The sequence below is a fragment of the Selaginella moellendorffii genome, unplaced genomic scaffold (genome assembly GCF_000143415.4).
Source record: "Selaginella moellendorffii unplaced genomic scaffold, v1.0 SELMOscaffold_163, whole genome shotgun sequence".
NCBI lineage: Eukaryota > Viridiplantae > Streptophyta > Lycopodiopsida > Selaginellales > Selaginellaceae > Selaginella > Selaginella moellendorffii.
In genome coordinates this window covers 86,372-100,773 of record NW_003314423.1, presented here as the reverse complement: position 1 = coordinate 100,773, position 14,402 = coordinate 86,372, and the positions used below count along the sequence as shown (strand labels likewise).

At 53.2% G+C, this 14,402-nt stretch overlaps 6 protein-coding genes and 1 non-coding gene across 9 annotated transcripts; 2 read left to right on the top strand and 5 right to left on the bottom strand.

Moving 5' to 3' along the window:
• Positions 1-16: 16 nt before the first annotated feature.
• LOC9663395 lies at positions 17-2,506 on the bottom strand. 2 transcript variants are annotated; one of them, XM_002993507.2, is made up of 6 exons: positions 1,473-2,506; positions 1,214-1,339; positions 901-1,140; positions 544-730; positions 331-480; positions 17-282 (listed from the first exon to the last, which is right to left on the bottom strand). In XM_002993507.2, exons 1-5 carry the CDS (start codon positions 2,293-2,295, stop codon positions 444-446), a joined length of 1,413 nt encoding a protein of 470 aa, XP_002993553.2. In that variant the 5' UTR covers positions 2,296-2,506; the 3' UTR covers positions 17-282; positions 331-443. The 2 variants fall into 2 exon arrangements, with proteins under 2 accessions (XP_002993553.2, XP_024522953.1); XM_024667185.1 differs by having other exon boundaries at positions 901-1,115; positions 1,214-1,334.
• Positions 2,507-2,666: 160 nt separating this feature from the next.
• On the top strand, positions 2,667-3,716 carry LOC112343543 (RING-H2 finger protein ATL39-like). The gene is made up of 2 exons (XM_024667186.1): positions 2,667-2,806; positions 2,871-3,716. Exon 2 carries the CDS (start codon positions 2,913-2,915, stop codon positions 3,540-3,542), a length of 630 nt encoding a protein of 209 aa, XP_024522954.1. The 5' UTR covers positions 2,667-2,806; positions 2,871-2,912; the 3' UTR covers positions 3,543-3,716.
• Positions 3,717-5,490: 1,774 nt separating this feature from the next.
• LOC9663393 (RING-H2 finger protein ATL72) lies at positions 5,491-6,581 on the bottom strand. Its single transcript, XM_002993505.2, has one exon. The coding sequence runs from the start codon at positions 6,464-6,466 to the stop codon at positions 5,795-5,797; it is 672 nt and encodes a 223-aa protein (XP_002993551.1). The 5' UTR covers positions 6,467-6,581; the 3' UTR covers positions 5,491-5,794.
• A 1,578-nt stretch (positions 6,582-8,159) lies between these two features.
• Positions 8,160-11,138, bottom strand: LOC9663391 (pentatricopeptide repeat-containing protein At5g10690). Of its 2 annotated transcripts, XM_024667189.1 has the most exons (15): positions 10,934-11,138; positions 10,538-10,755; positions 10,306-10,467; positions 10,071-10,250; positions 9,877-10,009; positions 9,728-9,822; positions 9,514-9,675; positions 9,382-9,444; positions 9,197-9,332; positions 8,913-9,145; positions 8,779-8,856; positions 8,663-8,734; positions 8,530-8,604; positions 8,425-8,480; positions 8,214-8,365 (listed from the first exon to the last, which is right to left on the bottom strand). In XM_024667189.1, exons 1-15 carry the CDS (start codon positions 11,022-11,024, stop codon positions 8,320-8,322), a joined length of 1,800 nt encoding a protein of 599 aa, XP_024522957.1. In that variant the 5' UTR covers positions 11,025-11,138; the 3' UTR covers positions 8,214-8,319. The 2 variants fall into 2 exon arrangements, with proteins under 2 accessions (XP_024522956.1, XP_024522957.1); XM_024667188.1 differs by having other exon boundaries at positions 8,160-8,365; positions 8,425-8,604; positions 10,934-11,104.
• Positions 11,139-11,371: 233 nt separating this feature from the next.
• LOC9663390 (RING-H2 finger protein ATL74) lies at positions 11,372-12,130 on the bottom strand. The gene is made up of 2 exons (XM_024667197.1): positions 11,660-12,130; positions 11,372-11,485 (listed from the first exon to the last, which is right to left on the bottom strand). The coding sequence occupies exons 1-2, from the start codon at positions 12,128-12,130 to the stop codon at positions 11,372-11,374; spliced, it is 585 nt and encodes a 194-aa protein (XP_024522965.1).
• A 1,400-nt stretch (positions 12,131-13,530) lies between these two features.
• LOC112343545 (RING-H2 finger protein ATL80-like) lies at positions 13,531-14,399 on the bottom strand. Its single transcript, XM_024667191.1, has one exon. The coding sequence runs from the start codon at positions 14,375-14,377 to the stop codon at positions 13,733-13,735; it is 645 nt and encodes a 214-aa protein (XP_024522959.1). The 5' UTR covers positions 14,378-14,399; the 3' UTR covers positions 13,531-13,732.
• On the top strand, positions 13,607-13,678 carry TRNAH-GUG. The gene has a single exon. It is a non-coding gene; the product is annotated as a tRNA-His (tRNA).
• Positions 14,400-14,402: the final 3 nt, after the last annotated feature.

Sequence of the window (14,402 nt, the reverse complement as noted above, 5' to 3'; positions counted from 1 at the left end):
TACACAACGAAGCCGATTAAAAAAAAAAAATTCTTCTCTTCGTTTAGCTTGCTCTCGCTCTCTCGCGCGCTACTGCTGCTAGATCTGAGTATAATACACCGCTCGCGAGGACAAGAAAGAAAACTTGTCCGCGGATCAGGTCTCCCCGAGCAAACCCGCGCATAGCTGAGCACGCTCGTTCCGCAGCATCGCTATCTCCATACGAATTCCTTCGTCACCTTGCCCAGCCCCTTCTGCTATTGTCTGCTCCAAGGTGGCGATTATCCGCTCTATACTCTTAATCTATGGAGGAAAGATTAAAAAACAAGAGCGAGAGAGAGACATTCTTACCTTTCTATGAGGCCACCGACGCATCCCGTTCCTCCTACAAATCTTCTTCAACACCGTTGGACAGATTCCCAGCTCCTTGGCGGCGGCATTTATAGGAAGGTGGAAGTGCTGCGCTAGATCGGACATCTTGAGCTTGCCGGTTCTTTCCCTCTGAAAGTGCAAAAACACTCGGTGAGGAGAGGAGCAAAAGCAAACACACCGGTGTGATCTTACAGTGAGAAACTCATCCCTTTGGCTGGGGGGCGACAGAAGGAAACCTGTGCGGCAGCGTTGCTCTTTGGAGGCTTGACAGGCAAGTTGGAACCGTCGCCAGGGTCCATGCTGTCCAAGCTGCTGCTTCGGTTTGCTTTGCTCGGCCCCAGAAGATGTTGCTTACCAAACGCGTTCAAAGTATCGGAGGCTGTTGGAGAACAGAGCTCAGCACATGTTGGTTTAGCAAAAAACATATAAGAGGAAAAAGGAAAAGAGGACCAGTGTCCGGAAAAGCAAGAAAGCAATAGAAATGTCTACAAAAGAAAAAAGCAAAACGAAACACGCATGCTGTCCTATCAAGGAAACAAGAAAACGCACCGGAGTGAAGGTCCGAGAACAAACTGCGGCCAAGTTGCTTTGGGAAAGAAGCGGACGACTCGTTCAAACAGTCGGGCCCGATTCCAAAACCGGACGCTCCGCCCGTGTCAAAGCTCCCCGTGGAATCGTGCCGCAGTACGAAGCCTTCCTTCCTTCGCAAGAGGCTGTACTGGAGTAGAAATTGCTTCACATACTCCGCGTTACCCACTGGAAACCTGCAAAGAACAAACAAGCACGGAGCTAATCAACTCATAATGAGAAAAGCATCAAAGATGACAACAAAGAGAAACCTTTCACAGGGAGCTTGGCTTACTCAACAATCTGCTGCTCCAAGGTGGTGGGAAATCCATCGTCCACACAAAACCGAGTGTGCAGCACGGCGTTGTAGCTCTGCCCGTCGCATCCGTGGATCTCAAGCTTGGTGTCTTGGACTCCTGCACTGATCTAGTACAAGTCATGGTGGAGCTCATGCAGTGTGTATAGTAATCAACGAGTCAGACGAGAGAAAAACAAAGAGAAAGAAACAAGAACAAAGAGACCGAGAGAAGGAGGAAGAGAAGAAAGTTACGTACCATTTGAGTGGATAATACAGTGTAGGATCTGGCAAGAACCGCACTGGAGATTATACTGATGAACCATGTTGTTTGTCCCGCTGCTGCTACCAGCATTGTTGGACTCACTGCCATGGCTGCCGCCGTGCGAAGAAGGAAGAAGAATGGTGTCGGGTGGCAAGCTCCAGTCCCCCACGAGATTGCTACACGACTGTGCGTGGATCTCGGCCGGAGCCGCCTCAAAACCAACGAGCTCCGAGCCATCGGGAGCAACACCGGCGGCGGCCGCGGCGGCCGCGGCGGCCAGGAACGAGCTCCCATGCTGCGCCAGGAAGTTGTTGAGCGGGAAGTTGAGCAGCGCGCTGGCGGCGGCGGCAGCTCCAACACTCCTGGATGGCGAGCAAACCTCCAGCTCGATCCCGTCGTGGGAGTTCCCGTTGCTACTGTCGTCCACGGCGGCGGCGCCACCAAAGAGCGAGAAGGAGTCCCTGGCCATATCTGCGTCGATCTGATCAAAGGCGATGAGCTCTCCATTCAAGCCATCGTCAGCGGCGGCGTCATCCTCGGACTTGATGCTGCTCCCCTCGAACAAGAGGCCGCTAAAGTCGGGGCCGTGGCTCGTCTCGCAGGGCCGCGCCATCGCCAGACTCTCGTACTCGCCGCCGCCGCCGCCGCCGCCGGTCAACGGAGTCAACGGCCTCGGCGCGGGCGAGGGGTTGACCAGGAAATTGAGCAGCACCTCTTCCGGCGGCTTGTTGTTCCTGAGGAAATCCGCGATCGTGCCGCCGCTACGCTGATCAAACCACGGCAATGCCAGTGCCGTTGGCGGCGAAGACGATGACATTGGACAATGCAGTACCCCCTTGCCGCTGATTCTACCATCAAACCCTTGCGCGATGATCTCTTGCTCTCTTCATGCTGCCGGCAGTGACAAAACCCCACCGCGTACCTCCGCGCAGCCGCCATTGGGAGGATACAGCGTCGCCACCGAGCCGCCGCCGCCGCCTCCGCCTACCCCATGGATGCGCCAAGGAATCGCGGAGAGGATCCTCACCATTTTCTTGCTCTGCTCGCGTCAAGCGGTGTTTTTGAGGCCGTGCCGGCCGGCGGCATATTCCCACCTCAACCCCCCGCGCCCGCATAAGCCCTAGTTAGGGCACGCTTGGCGCGCCCCAAAGCCCTAATTAGGGCACGCTTGGCGGTGGAATGGATGGACGTTCCAGCGACCGCGGTCGCGCTCAATTCGCGTCTTTGATGGATCCCCACCTCGTGGAACCACCGCGTCTCCTCCATTCATGAGGCCCGGGAAAAACCAAAATTCGGCAACTGGACTAAAATCGCAACCCAATTGCAAGGTGATGGAGCTAGATAGATCGAGCAATCCGTCCATTGATTTCCTCCTTGCTCCTGGCAGTGCAGGTTTGATTTGATCTCTCCTCCTTGATCATCCTTTCCACTCCCATGGAGCTCAATTCCTCCAATTCCGTCAACCACGGCGAAATGGAGCACCAGATCCTCCATCTCAGCAACGGCGCTATCATCACGCTCATCGTCATGGTGATCCTCACATTCATCTCGTTGCTGGGGCTCCTGGGCCTCTACTTCCTCTGCCCGCGCCGCCGCCTCAACGTCGTGCTCAGCCGCTCCGCCGCCGCCGCCAACCTCGCCCACATCCACATCCACGCCGCCGCCGCTCATCACCCCAAGCCCGGGCTGGAGCCCCACGAGATCAACAAGCTCCCGCTCCTCACTCTCCAAGACCTCCTCTCCAAGTATTCCAAGAACCGCGCTGGCGCTGGCGGCGGCGTGGGATGCTGCGCGGTGTGCCTGGCGGAATTCTCCGATGATCAGCCGGGCGACGAGAAGATCCGGTTCTTGCCGCGGTGCAGCCACTGCTTCCATCCCCACTGCGTCGATGTGTGGCTCCGGACCTCCGCGTCTTGCCCTCTCTGCCGATGCGCTGTCCACCAAGAACCGAGACGAGAGGAGGAAGAAGAAGAAGAAAATCACCGCCAAGATCAGGATTTAACGGTGGGACGAGAACCAGCCGACAATTCCAACCCTGCTGCCGCTGGAATCGCTCAATCCTGATGAGATCCTGATCTACGGGCCTAGCAGAGGAAGATTCTTCTCTCTTTTCAAGCGCATCAAGCTCTTGCTTTTCAATTTTCTGGAATTTCTTGATGGCGATACCTATAGTGGCCATTTCCCCTGCTATAGCTCCTGTTCCTCCACTCAATCCAGATAAATCACTGCCTCCCCGATTGAAATCTCAGCAGCCCTCGCATCGCAACATCGGCATCGATCGACAGCAGCCGCGGCGCCGCGAAAAAATGGCAAGGTTCCCGCCATTCTCACTCGCTGGGGAAGAAGGAGCTCCCGATTCGGCGCCTATGATCCACAATCACCTCTACCGCCACCACAAGCCCTTCCATCTCACCACTCTCACTTGCGTCGCGATCGTCCTGTGTGGAATGGGGGCGAGCCTCTCGATCATGGTGCTCTTCTGGTGCTTTAGCTCGCGGAGGAGGGGACGGCAGCAGGGGGAGGGAAGAATCGGGCCGTCCGTGGGGGCGCAAGAGCGCCAGACGCGCGCCAAGGCGACCGTTGGATTGCTGCCCATTGTCTCATCGGACGATGCGCGGCGCGCGGACGAGTGCTGCGCGGTGTGCTTGACAGATTTTGGGCGGAAGATTGGCGGTGGGGAGGAGGAATCCGAAGATCTTGATTTGGGCGATCGTGAAATTCAGAGCTGGGAGATCCGTGCGCTGCCCGGCTGCGGCCACTGCTTCCACACCCAATGCATCCAGCTCTGGCTTTGCTCGTATCTCACTTGCCCCCTGTGCCGCAGGGGAATCGCGGCCGATGATCATCAACCCTGCGCTGGATCGATCGTCGCGAATGGTGCAAGCTCCTCGGGCTCTCTCTGCGATCGGCAGCAGCACCGGCGCAGCAGCCGATCCGCCCCATCCTCCCCCGCGCCGGTAGCCACCGATTGCGAGTGTGGGTGAATTTTCTTGGCAAAGATAGTTGGTGTAGCTGTTCTCGAATTTCTAGCACGCAATCAATCATCGCATTTCCTGGCATTGTACAAATCGAAATTCTTCCTGTTTGCTGGATTATAATAACGATTCAAGGACCCTGTTTGCCAGCGTCACCCATGGCCAGAGAATAAACACCATTGCTAATCAATCAAGAGTAGGAAATGATTGATTTCTCTACGGATGTTTCGTTTTTCTTCCTGTTGCTCTTGGTAGATGTAGGAGAGCGACCCCAGAAAATGGATGGTGACCTAATGTTCGGGGTTACTTGGCGCCAAGACCTCCAAAACTTCCTTTGCTAGAAGACTTAGACTTTTAGTCTTTAGCATTACTGTTCAAGAGAGGAAAACTTTGAGCATTAAAGAAAGGAAAATCTCACTGTTTTGGATTGCGAGAGACGATTTCCCGGCTTCTGTACGTAATCCAATGCAAGTTTCTGGTAGGCCTAGCTAGGAATTTGATGGCGACCTCATACATAGTGGAGTTGGAGCGAAGGAATTTACGATCGATCGTGAGAAAGAGACTGGAAGAAAAGAAGAAAAATCAAGTAAACCGAGCTTCGCGATTGATAGCTACACCATTGCGCTCTTGGGATTTGCTTACTTTGATCTCTCTTGTTATGGCTAGCCACGGAAAGGAGAGATAGGCCTTTGCTGCGACAATGCTTGGAAGCTAAACAACAGGCAGTGGTGGCGACTGGCGGGCGGCTCGATCAACACGCGCCGTCAGATGCGACGTTCCGGGCGGGGACCAACGACAGCGATTGCGCGCCCGGATCATGAATCCTCGTCATCGCCATAATCATCATCAAAAGCTTCCAAAGTGCTTCCAAAGACAAAATAAAAGAAGAAGAAGAAGAAGACTTTGGCTTGGCTCCACTGCAGTGCTGCCATGCGAAGCTAAGCAAAGCGACTATTGATTCGTCGCTCTCCAGCTCATTGCTCCAATCCAATAGAAAAATCTATCGACGGGGCCAAAAAGCGTAGAAAACTCTGTTCTTGTTCTGGAGCGCTCGACTTTTTTTGTTTTTCCATTCGTCATGAAATTCGAAGGATAGACAACGAGATTGACACGCTGGTTCGATCGATCGATCGATCGCTGCGAGCGAGCGAGCGAGAGAGCCAGCGAAAAGAATTCTAAATTTCCATGTGACTTCTCTCGGTCGATTCCTTTGGATCGACCGTCGAGCAGGGCCTTATTTCACAGAACGCGCAGAGCCTGGAATATCCGCCGCGAATATGCCCCGGAAAGAACACGAAAAGGAGAAAACGAAGAAATGCGAGAGCCCACGCGGCACGATCATCAGCCACGCTCTTGGGGATGGATTTGGGGGATCTCTATGACGACGACGCGATCATCCCGGCGAGCGCTGGAGCTGGGCGATGGCGGGAGGAGCTCCCGGCGGCAGACGGGGCAGGAGGTGTGCGAGAAGAGCCACATATCGATGCATTCCGTGTGGAATCCATGGCCGCAGCCGGGAAGAACCCTGATCCTCTTGTCCTCCTCCCCGAAATCGATGAGGCAGACCGGGCAGCAGCACTCCCCCTCGCCCGGGGCGCTCGATGATGATTCCCTTCCCCTCATGGCGACGAGCGCCTTGTAATTCACCACCTGGAAGCTCTCGATCACGTCCCTGCGCAGCCCAATCGCGAGCTTGTTCGCGATCGCGGGCTGCGAATTCCCCGCGCGCCGCGCGTCGTCGTCCTGGGAGCACCCGCAGAACCACAGGCGCAGCAGCAGGAGCGTCATGAGCGAGAATCCAGTGACGAGCACCGCGACGAGGATGATCGTCCCGGCGCCCAGGCCGTCGTTGCGCCTGGGACTCGCGAATCCAAACCCCTGCCAGCCAAAGAAATTGTTGTTGCCAGTGCCGGCGCCCGGCCACGGCGGCCACTGCCCGTCCTCCATGCCATTGGACGGGAATGGCGGCCACGCAAACGAAGAGATCGAGCCTCCGGAGCTCCAATCCGCCATGGAAACATGAAAATTCCTCCTTTTCTCCGCCCAAGGAGCGAGAGCTCCAAGAAGAACAGCCCCCTGTTTTTCCGGGTTGTTGTTGCCGCCCTAAATTTATATCCAAAGAAGGGGAGGTTTTTAGGGTAAGAGCGCGCGAAGCTGGGTTTGGCGGCTTGACACGTGGTGGAATTCCGCGCGCCTCTATGTTCTCGCACGTCTTCTCCCGGGGCTATGACATGGGGCGAAAGGCAGGACTTGGGCTATGACATGGAGGGCCGTGCACATCCTAAAGTTTCCTGTTCTAGAAGCCTAGAAGTTGAAGCTACCGCCTTCCAAATTGGAGGCCAAGGGTTGAGAGATTGATTCCCGGAAGCTTTCTCTACGCGCTTAATAGTTTCTATCGTTCGTATCTCGACTGGGTTATAGATTGCTTCTCCATGGGCGAAAGAAACTATCTTCCATTTTGACAGGGTCTCTCTTTTGAAGGGTCCCATTTTTATTTTTTTTTCTTGCCACGTTTATATCAATCTACAGGACATAAGTTCTCCGATATAGATCAAGAAGGAAGACCTTGTTCTCCTTGCTCTGATTGTTTGCAGGACCACGCAACTTCTTTCGCTTTCGATCGTCTCTCTATCGCGTCGCGACCTGGATATAAGCCGAGCGATGATGCCATGCGAGCCAAAAAAGAGCTCTCTGCTCATCGCATAGAGACAATCCCTCCTGCCTACATTGATATCTCCAGTCCGGACTTTAACTGATATGACAATCCAACTCCTCCTGCCTCTACGACTACGCGAAAGAGCTTTGCTCGAGAAGAGGGAAAAACCAACGCCGCTACGAGAGAACTATCGATCGTCACCGGGAATCCACCACCACCACTACCATTTGATCTGGCTGCTGCTGCTGCTGTTGTTGTTGCTGCTGCTGCTCGAGGCTGGAGAGATCCGACCGGCAAGTCGGGCAAGTCTTGTGCGAGAAGAGCCACATATCGACGCACTCGGCGTGGAAGGCGTGGCTGCATTTGGGAAGGACCCGGACCCTGTCGTCCAATTCACCCAGGCAAATCGCGCACGCCTCGCTACTGCTGCTGCTGCTGCTGCTAGTGCCCCCCTCTGGATTCGCAAAGCTGCTGGTGATTGGTATCCTTGCTATCGCCTCCTTGCTCAAGCCGGGCTTGACAACTTCCACCTGTTGCGCGACGCGAGCACTCTGAGCGGAGGAAGCGCGGCCGCACATCCATATCCCGAAGGCGATGAATCCCACCAGAACTAGCAGACCCCCGGCTGCTGTCATGACAACGTTGACGCCCTGTCCCAAGCTCGAAAACTTCGCTGCCGCTGCTGCTGGAGCATCGGCAGCCATCTGGGAAGAGCCTGGCAATGTTGCCTCCGGGTATCCTCCAAACCCAAAGCCTGTCATGTTCGTGCGAGCGATCCAGGAGCACAATACCTGGCGAGTTTTTAAACCCCTTTAACACGGTACCCATTTCGTGCGCCACAAGCAACCCGCAGCTGCTCGAGAAACAACGGAGAAGGTATCCGCGACGTTCATGCCATGCTCCATGTTTGTTCCTTCACGGGCGACTGCCTGAGACGTGCACAAATTGAGTTTTTAGCAAGGAGGCCGAGAGAAAAGAATGGAAAATGTTGGACTCACATCTGTGATGACACACCTCCATCACGGGAATGATACTTTAATTGACCTGTCCTTTGCGAGAAAAGATTAATTTGAAGATTGAGACAAAAAGCTGAAAAGAACCTCTCTCGTGAGGAAGCTTAATTCCCCGGACCCAGAACTCACTCCTACCAAAGTTACTCGGGGTGCAACCAGGAAGTCAATGGCGGTTCTCACTGATGCCGTGCCTGGTATCAGAGATGGAGGATCTTGCATGACGTCCACAAGCAATGGATCCACCTGGAAACAAAAGAGCGAGGTTAGGATTCTACCAAAAAGGAAGCTTGTAAAGATCCAACCTGGTTGCAGTCTCTGGCATGAACAGCTCCAATGCACTGGCCGTTCTCATCAGACACTACAGGAAGTACATCTCGATCGAGGAAGCACATCAGCACATCCTTCACCTTTTGGGAAGACGAAAGCGGCTGTAGAGTCTTCAAGCTGGGAATGATGCTCTCCAACGAAGCCTTCAATGATATCTGACAGCAAGCATCGCACTTAGAAAGCTCCAATCGAAACCTTTGCAAAGACCCGAACCTGTTCTCTTATAATGAATGGTTGAAACATGTTCTCAGTAAAATTAGTCATTGCCTGGAGGCGTACGATGGCCTACAAAGAGAGGAGATTAGCGGGCTAAGTAGGAATACACATACCGTGAATCCACGCTGACTCAAGTGTAGAGCTTTATTCAGGCTTGTCATGTTCTTCAGAACGTTCCGTGCAAGAGTTATCTGAAAGAGAGCCACTGTGTTGACATAAAGTCAAAAGTAAAACAGCGTACATGTACCTCGCCACTGACCACTGCAGCTTCGATTAGTAGCTCATCTGCCTCTAGTCGATCCTCCGCCCAAATGTGCCCGGCAGATCCCACAGCCATTCTCGACTTGAGAAGCGAAACTTTCTCGACGTCACCTATCTCTGAAAACGCCCTCATCATAGAAAGGAAAGCATGCACTCGTGGCCTTAGTCGACGGTCTTCCTTTGCCAGACATTCCATTTCTTGAAAGAATGTCAAAGCGTCTACAAGACAAAAGAATAAGTTAGATGGTACCAATGTAGCAAATGTACTACCTGTAGGCGAGCCAGCTGTTATGCAAGCGTCGATGATCGCAGTGTATCCAACGCGATCTATCACGCAAGACGTGGATGCTTTCATTTCAGCCACCATCTTCAACACGCCGTCCAGATTTCCAGCATCTGCAAGACCCTGATCAAATGAGAGCCACCTTTCGCAAAAAGCTCTTGTCGCAACGCACCTTTATGAGGGTCGTGTACGTTACCACATCTGGTGCCAAATCTACAGAGTATTTTCCTGCTTCCTGGCAAACGGCAAACCAAAAGAGAACGTAACTAATAAAATTCGAACAAGAAAACCAGAATCAAAAGACCTTCATCTCCTCTAGAATCTCAAGTGCCGCGTCCATGTCTTGTCCTCTAACGCATGCCATGACAAGCGAATTCCACGAAAGCTTGTTTAACTGCATTCCACGCAGCTGCATCTCTTCTCTAACTTTTAGAGCCTCCAAAGGGTTCTCTGATCGAGCGTACCCCTGTGAATAGCACGCATTAGCGTTTGTGAGTCATACCTTAAAATTGGTATACCTTGATCAGCATATTGTATGTCACCAGGGACGGACCTTCGTCTTTTATTACGGAGTGGTATCGTTTAAGAGCACCTCGAGCGCGCCTTGCATCCCCTGTATGGGAGTATAGCAATCACCTTTCTAAACAATAACAAAAGATACAAATACCAGCATTGGCACAGGCATTTATTAGCGTGTTGAGATGAATCAGTGAAAGTTTTGGTTTGCCAGGAGCTGTGCCAAGGTCCATCGATTCCAAAATCTGGAAAGCAGCGTCCAAAAGTCCTGCCTTTCCAAGCCCCTATTTAATGATCAAATTAGTGATTCTCAATGATATCATCAATGCAGATAAGAAAACAAACCTTTATAAGAGTGCCGTAAGTGATTTCGTCAACTCCACAAGCATCTGGTTGTACCATGTATTGGAAAAGCTGCATGGTTCGATGAATATCACCACAATGCACGCAAGCTTCCATCACAGCGTTCATCGTTTTCCGATTCACTAGTTTCTTCTCCTTTGCACAATCCAGAATCTCAAAAATCTGTCCAATGCAACACGGAGAACGTAAGCCGAGCTGGATGCCATGCCATAACTACCTCTTTCAAACGTCTCTTTCGACTCAGCTCCATGATCGTCTTCGTCAACTCACGCCCCTGAAGCTTCCTCACGGCCCAGAGCGGCAGCTTTTGCTTCCAAAGTGGATCTCGCTCGCCATCTTTCCTGACTAGGGCCGCAAGTTCTTCCCTCCTTTTCCTGACCTGGATGCCACACGAAACCAAGTAAAATGATTTGTCACGACAAAGAGCATCTGGTCGAAAGAACTGTTACCTCGGCAAGCAAGAACTCTCCGGGGCCCTTCTCGGGTAAAGCAGCATCAAGGTTACCACTCGTGACCGCAGCACAGCCTCTGGTGGTGCGCGACAAATCCCGGGAAAGAAATGTCTCAGGTGACAAGAGAAGCCAAGATGCCCTCCACTGACGATGAAACCGACTGTTCCTCCCGTGCTTCCTCCCAGAAAATTCCTGCCGAGGAGGAGGAGCATATCCTGCAATGCAATTCCCGAGAATTATTGACAGGACGAGAGAAAGCTCTCCTCCTCCATTGCTAGATCCTCAGTGCTGGCGACTTGCGAGAATTTAAAATCGCCAGGACTGCCCGACCATTGCAATTGAGTTGGAAAACGAAATGCAATCACTCCGACAAGGAATCGACTCTTCCGCTACCTGGGGCAATGGCGCTGCCACTGCAAATCTCTGGGAATGTGGCCGCGGTGGAGGCGCCGAATCGCCCGAGGCCGACGCACGCAATCGCCATTGCGAGCGCCTCGATTTTCGCTCGCGTCGCGCGACCTTCAAAACCCTAGAGACCACATAAATCTTTTAACGGTCGGGATGAGGTGAGAGAGCTTAAAAGATCTCTGTCAATCTTTCTCGTTCTCGCGAAGAACCCTAAAACACCGGGGGAGGGAGACCGATGGTACGCTGGTGACCAAAGCCAATTTTTTCTCCACACCCAGGACGAGAAGTGGTTGAGTGCGCGGGAGTCAGTGCGTAGGACGCGAAGCGACAATCGCAGACCTGAAATTCTTCTCTTTTCTTTGTTACAACACAAAATGTACACGAATTTTCCGCGCCAGGAACAGAGCATTCACTGGGCGCTGGCTAGTGATGGTGATCGCGACGAAAATCATCAGGTGGCACCTCGATCACAACCTCTTCTAGCTGAATCGTCCTGCTCGGCTCGGGAGTTGGGATTGGCATTGTCGCTGTTTGCAACTGGACCGAGTAGCAAGCAACAGCCTCGCTAAAGCTGAGGTCACGCGTGGTGGGCGGCGGCGGCGGCGGTAGAGGAGATGGAGGAGGAGGAGGAGCTTGAGGATTGCTGGCCGTGCTTCTTCCGCAATTCTTGCAGCACTGCGTCTCCAGCCCGATCAAGCTCCGGCGGCAGACCGGGCAGGAGCTGTGCGCGACGAGCCACAGCGCGATACATTCCGAGTGGAAGCAATGCCCGCAGCTGGGCATCATCCGGATGAAATCGTCCTGCTTGCCAAACTCCGCCAGGCAGATGGAGCAGCAGCCCAGCTCGGGGTTCATCGTCCTCTGCGAGGCCAGCATCCGCGCCGCGCCATAGCTCATCACCGGCAGAGCTTTCTCAATCGCTTGCTTGCTCATCCCCGCCTTGGCCGCTGGCAGCGCTGATCTATCGCTCGCGCCATCGCCCGCGCCGCCGCTGCGTGCCCGGATCACGTCCTCGGGGCTGCATCCACACATCCACACGCAGAAGGCCATGGCGCCCATTATCGTCGCCACGATCAGCAGCGCCGAGAGGATCATCGCGAAGCTGGAGGATCCCGCGGCGGCGGCGGCGATCGCGATCGTGGGCGCCGGGGATGGATGGGCTCCAGCAAGCTCTCTGTCCATTTCCCTTCCCTTCTCTCTTTCACTTCCCTCGCTCGAGCAAACCCCCGGTTAAATGGTTTCGAGGGCGGGCATATTCGGCGACTGGAAAATACCCCATACACTGGTTCTTACAAAGATTCTTTATGCTCGCAGGTAAAAAACGAGGTGGCGGCGGGGTTAAATTTTCTGAAAAGTAGATTCCCTATCCAGCTCATGTTTGCTACGTGTTGAGAGATATTCAAAGCTGGCCATGGTCCACAGCGCCATTGAAGTTTCAAGTCTCCTTTTCGCCTGGAATTCTGGAAGAAAGAAAATTCCTCATTTTTTCTCTTTTTCTGTGGCTATTTGCGAATGTAGATTCTTGTCGGCGAGGGGTTCGTTTATTTCGGTCGCATGGCATGGCAATCTCTTTCAGTGGCTCCAGAAACCCGGCTAGTGGTGGTATAGACTATAGAGAATTTAAAAAAAAGATTTCCCGCCACCTCAAAAAACAATCCCTGTCGTTGACAAGAACGTGTTCTTCTCCAGTGTCGAGTGCGATCTAAAACCCAATTTCATATAGAAACGTTTTCTTCGACTATCACCTCCCAATTCGTGGGTGCTCGCTCCAATTTGGGCGACGAACGAAAGCCCCAGCAAGGGGGGCGGTCGAGTAGTGTGTGTTCTTTCCAATTCTACTAGAGAGTGTGGGGTCCGGGACCTTTGGACCGAATCCAGTGGTGGCCAACACCCACGCGTGGCTTCGAAGCTGCCCACTGATTTCCACAATTCTGGGCGACTCGCTGTCGGATCCAATGACCCGATCGATCAGTGCTCTCTTCTAGAGGAAGGGATGTCGGCGGAGGTGAAAAGGAGCGGTGGCTGGCGCTCCAAGCACTGGGGAATAGCAGGCGCCCCTTTGTTCCTTCTATCACGTTTTTCATGCGAGAGATCGGACAAGCCAGCTCCAAGGTTTCGAATCAAAACTGGGAAGAAAACGAGAATTTTGATCCACTATCACTCGGTACATGTTCCTCTCAAAGTCACCACGAATTTGGTTTTGTGGTCGAGGGGTTTACGACTTGATTCCTCGCATGGCACTCACCGCACGCCCTGTGCCTGAATAGTAGATTTCAAGAACACTTGGCATGAGTCTCTCTGTTCAGACTGTAGAGAAAATAGAGAGAACTTTACTTACATCTTCTTGCAGCTCAATAGGACCAAAGCCCATACCAAGGCAATACAGACAACCAGAATGGCGATCAATAGAACCCCAATCACCGCCACCCTGAAATTGCGATGGCTGGCCACAGAGGGCAAAGCGCCTGGAGATTGAGATTCGAGGAGGAACATAGCTACTAAATCAACCATGCAAAACATCCTCTCCTGTTTTTCATACAAATAATAGCTTAGAACATGCCTACATTTTTTCAGGAAAGTGCTGTGGTAAAGCTAAGTCAAGAATTTTATCATTCAAATCATACCAATCTCAATAGTTACTCATACACAGTAACTAATGTGGCTGTAGTTTAGTGGTTAGAATTCCACGTTGTGGCCGTGGAGACCTGGGCTCGAATCCCAGCAGCCACAGGCTTTTCTCCTCAGTTCAAACTTTTCAAACTTTAGGGTTTATCTTCTTTCATCTTAGTCTTTGATCGTCACCCGGCACACCGGGCACGACGTGTGGGCCGCGAGCCACTTTTGGATGCACTCCGAGTGGAAGGAATGGTTGCAGCCGGGGATGAGCCAGATGGTGCCGCTGTGATCCGACGCCTGGAACTCGGTCAAGCACACCGGGCAGCACACGTCGCTGGCGCCGCGAATCTGGAAGAGCGTCGCGAAGCTCACCTTGGGGATCCTGTCGATCGCCTTGCTGCTCAGCCCCTGCGACGCGATTGCTCGCGGCTGATGATGATCGCCCAGCTGCTGCTGCTCCTGGTCGATCGATCCACTGCCGCCCCTGTTGCCCCACATCCACACGCAGAACGCCACCACACACATGCTCACCACCGCCGCGAAGAGCGATCCCACGACGATGGCGATGCCGCCCTTGGCGCCGATTTGATTGAGGGCGGCGCGTGTGCTGTGCTGCGATCGATGGTGATGGCCATTCGCTGGAGCCTGTGCCGATTGCGTTGATTCCATGGCTCCCAGCTTGCCACCAGTGGAGCAATCCCGCGAGGAGGGAAGAATTCGCTCCTCTTCCCTCAGCCAAGTTGCAGTTTTGACTTTGAAACAAGCGAATTTGTGGAGCAATTTTTTAATCTCTGGAGGAGATCGTGTTCCCATTCATCTCCCGCACGTCAGTGGCAGT

Coding starts and splice junctions, on each gene's coding strand:
- LOC112343543 (XM_024667186.1), top strand. CDS start 2,913: ATGGAGCTCAATTCCTCCAATTCCGTCAACCACGGCGAAATGGAGCAC.
- LOC112343545 (XM_024667191.1), bottom strand. CDS start 14,377: ATGGGAACACGATCTCCTCCAGAGATTAAAAAATTGCTCCACAAATTC.
- LOC9663395 (XM_002993507.2), bottom strand. CDS start 2,295: ATGTCATCGTCTTCGCCGCCAACGGCACTGGCATTGCCGTGGTTTGAT. Junction 1,340..1,472: donor CTGTATTATCCACTCAAATG/GTACGTAACTTT, acceptor GTACTAGATCAG/TGCAGGAGTCCAAGACACCA. Junction 1,141..1,213: donor TTGGAGCAGCAGATTGTTGA/GTAAGCCAAGCT, acceptor TGAGTTGATTAG/CTCCGTGCTTGTTTGTTCTT.
- LOC9663393 (XM_002993505.2), bottom strand. CDS start 6,466: ATGGCGGATTGGAGCTCCGGAGGCTCGATCTCTTCGTTTGCGTGGCCG.
- LOC9663390 (XM_024667197.1), bottom strand. CDS start 12,130: ATGGACAGAGAGCTTGCTGGAGCCCATCCATCCCCGGCGCCCACGATC. Junction 11,486..11,659: donor TCGCGCACAGCTCCTGCCCG/GTCTGCCGCCGG, acceptor TACTCGGTCCAG/TTGCAAACAGCGACAATGCC.
- LOC9663391 (XM_024667188.1), bottom strand. CDS start 11,024: ATGGCGATTGCGTGCGTCGGCCTCGGGCGATTCGGCGCCTCCACCGCG. Junction 9,445..9,513: donor AGATTCTAGAGGAGATGAAG/GTCTTTTGATTC, acceptor GCCGTTTGCCAG/GAAGCAGGAAAATACTCTGT. Junction 8,857..8,912: donor CTGCAGTGGTCAGTGGCGAG/GTACATGTACGC, acceptor GCTCTCTTTCAG/ATAACTCTTGCACGGAACGT.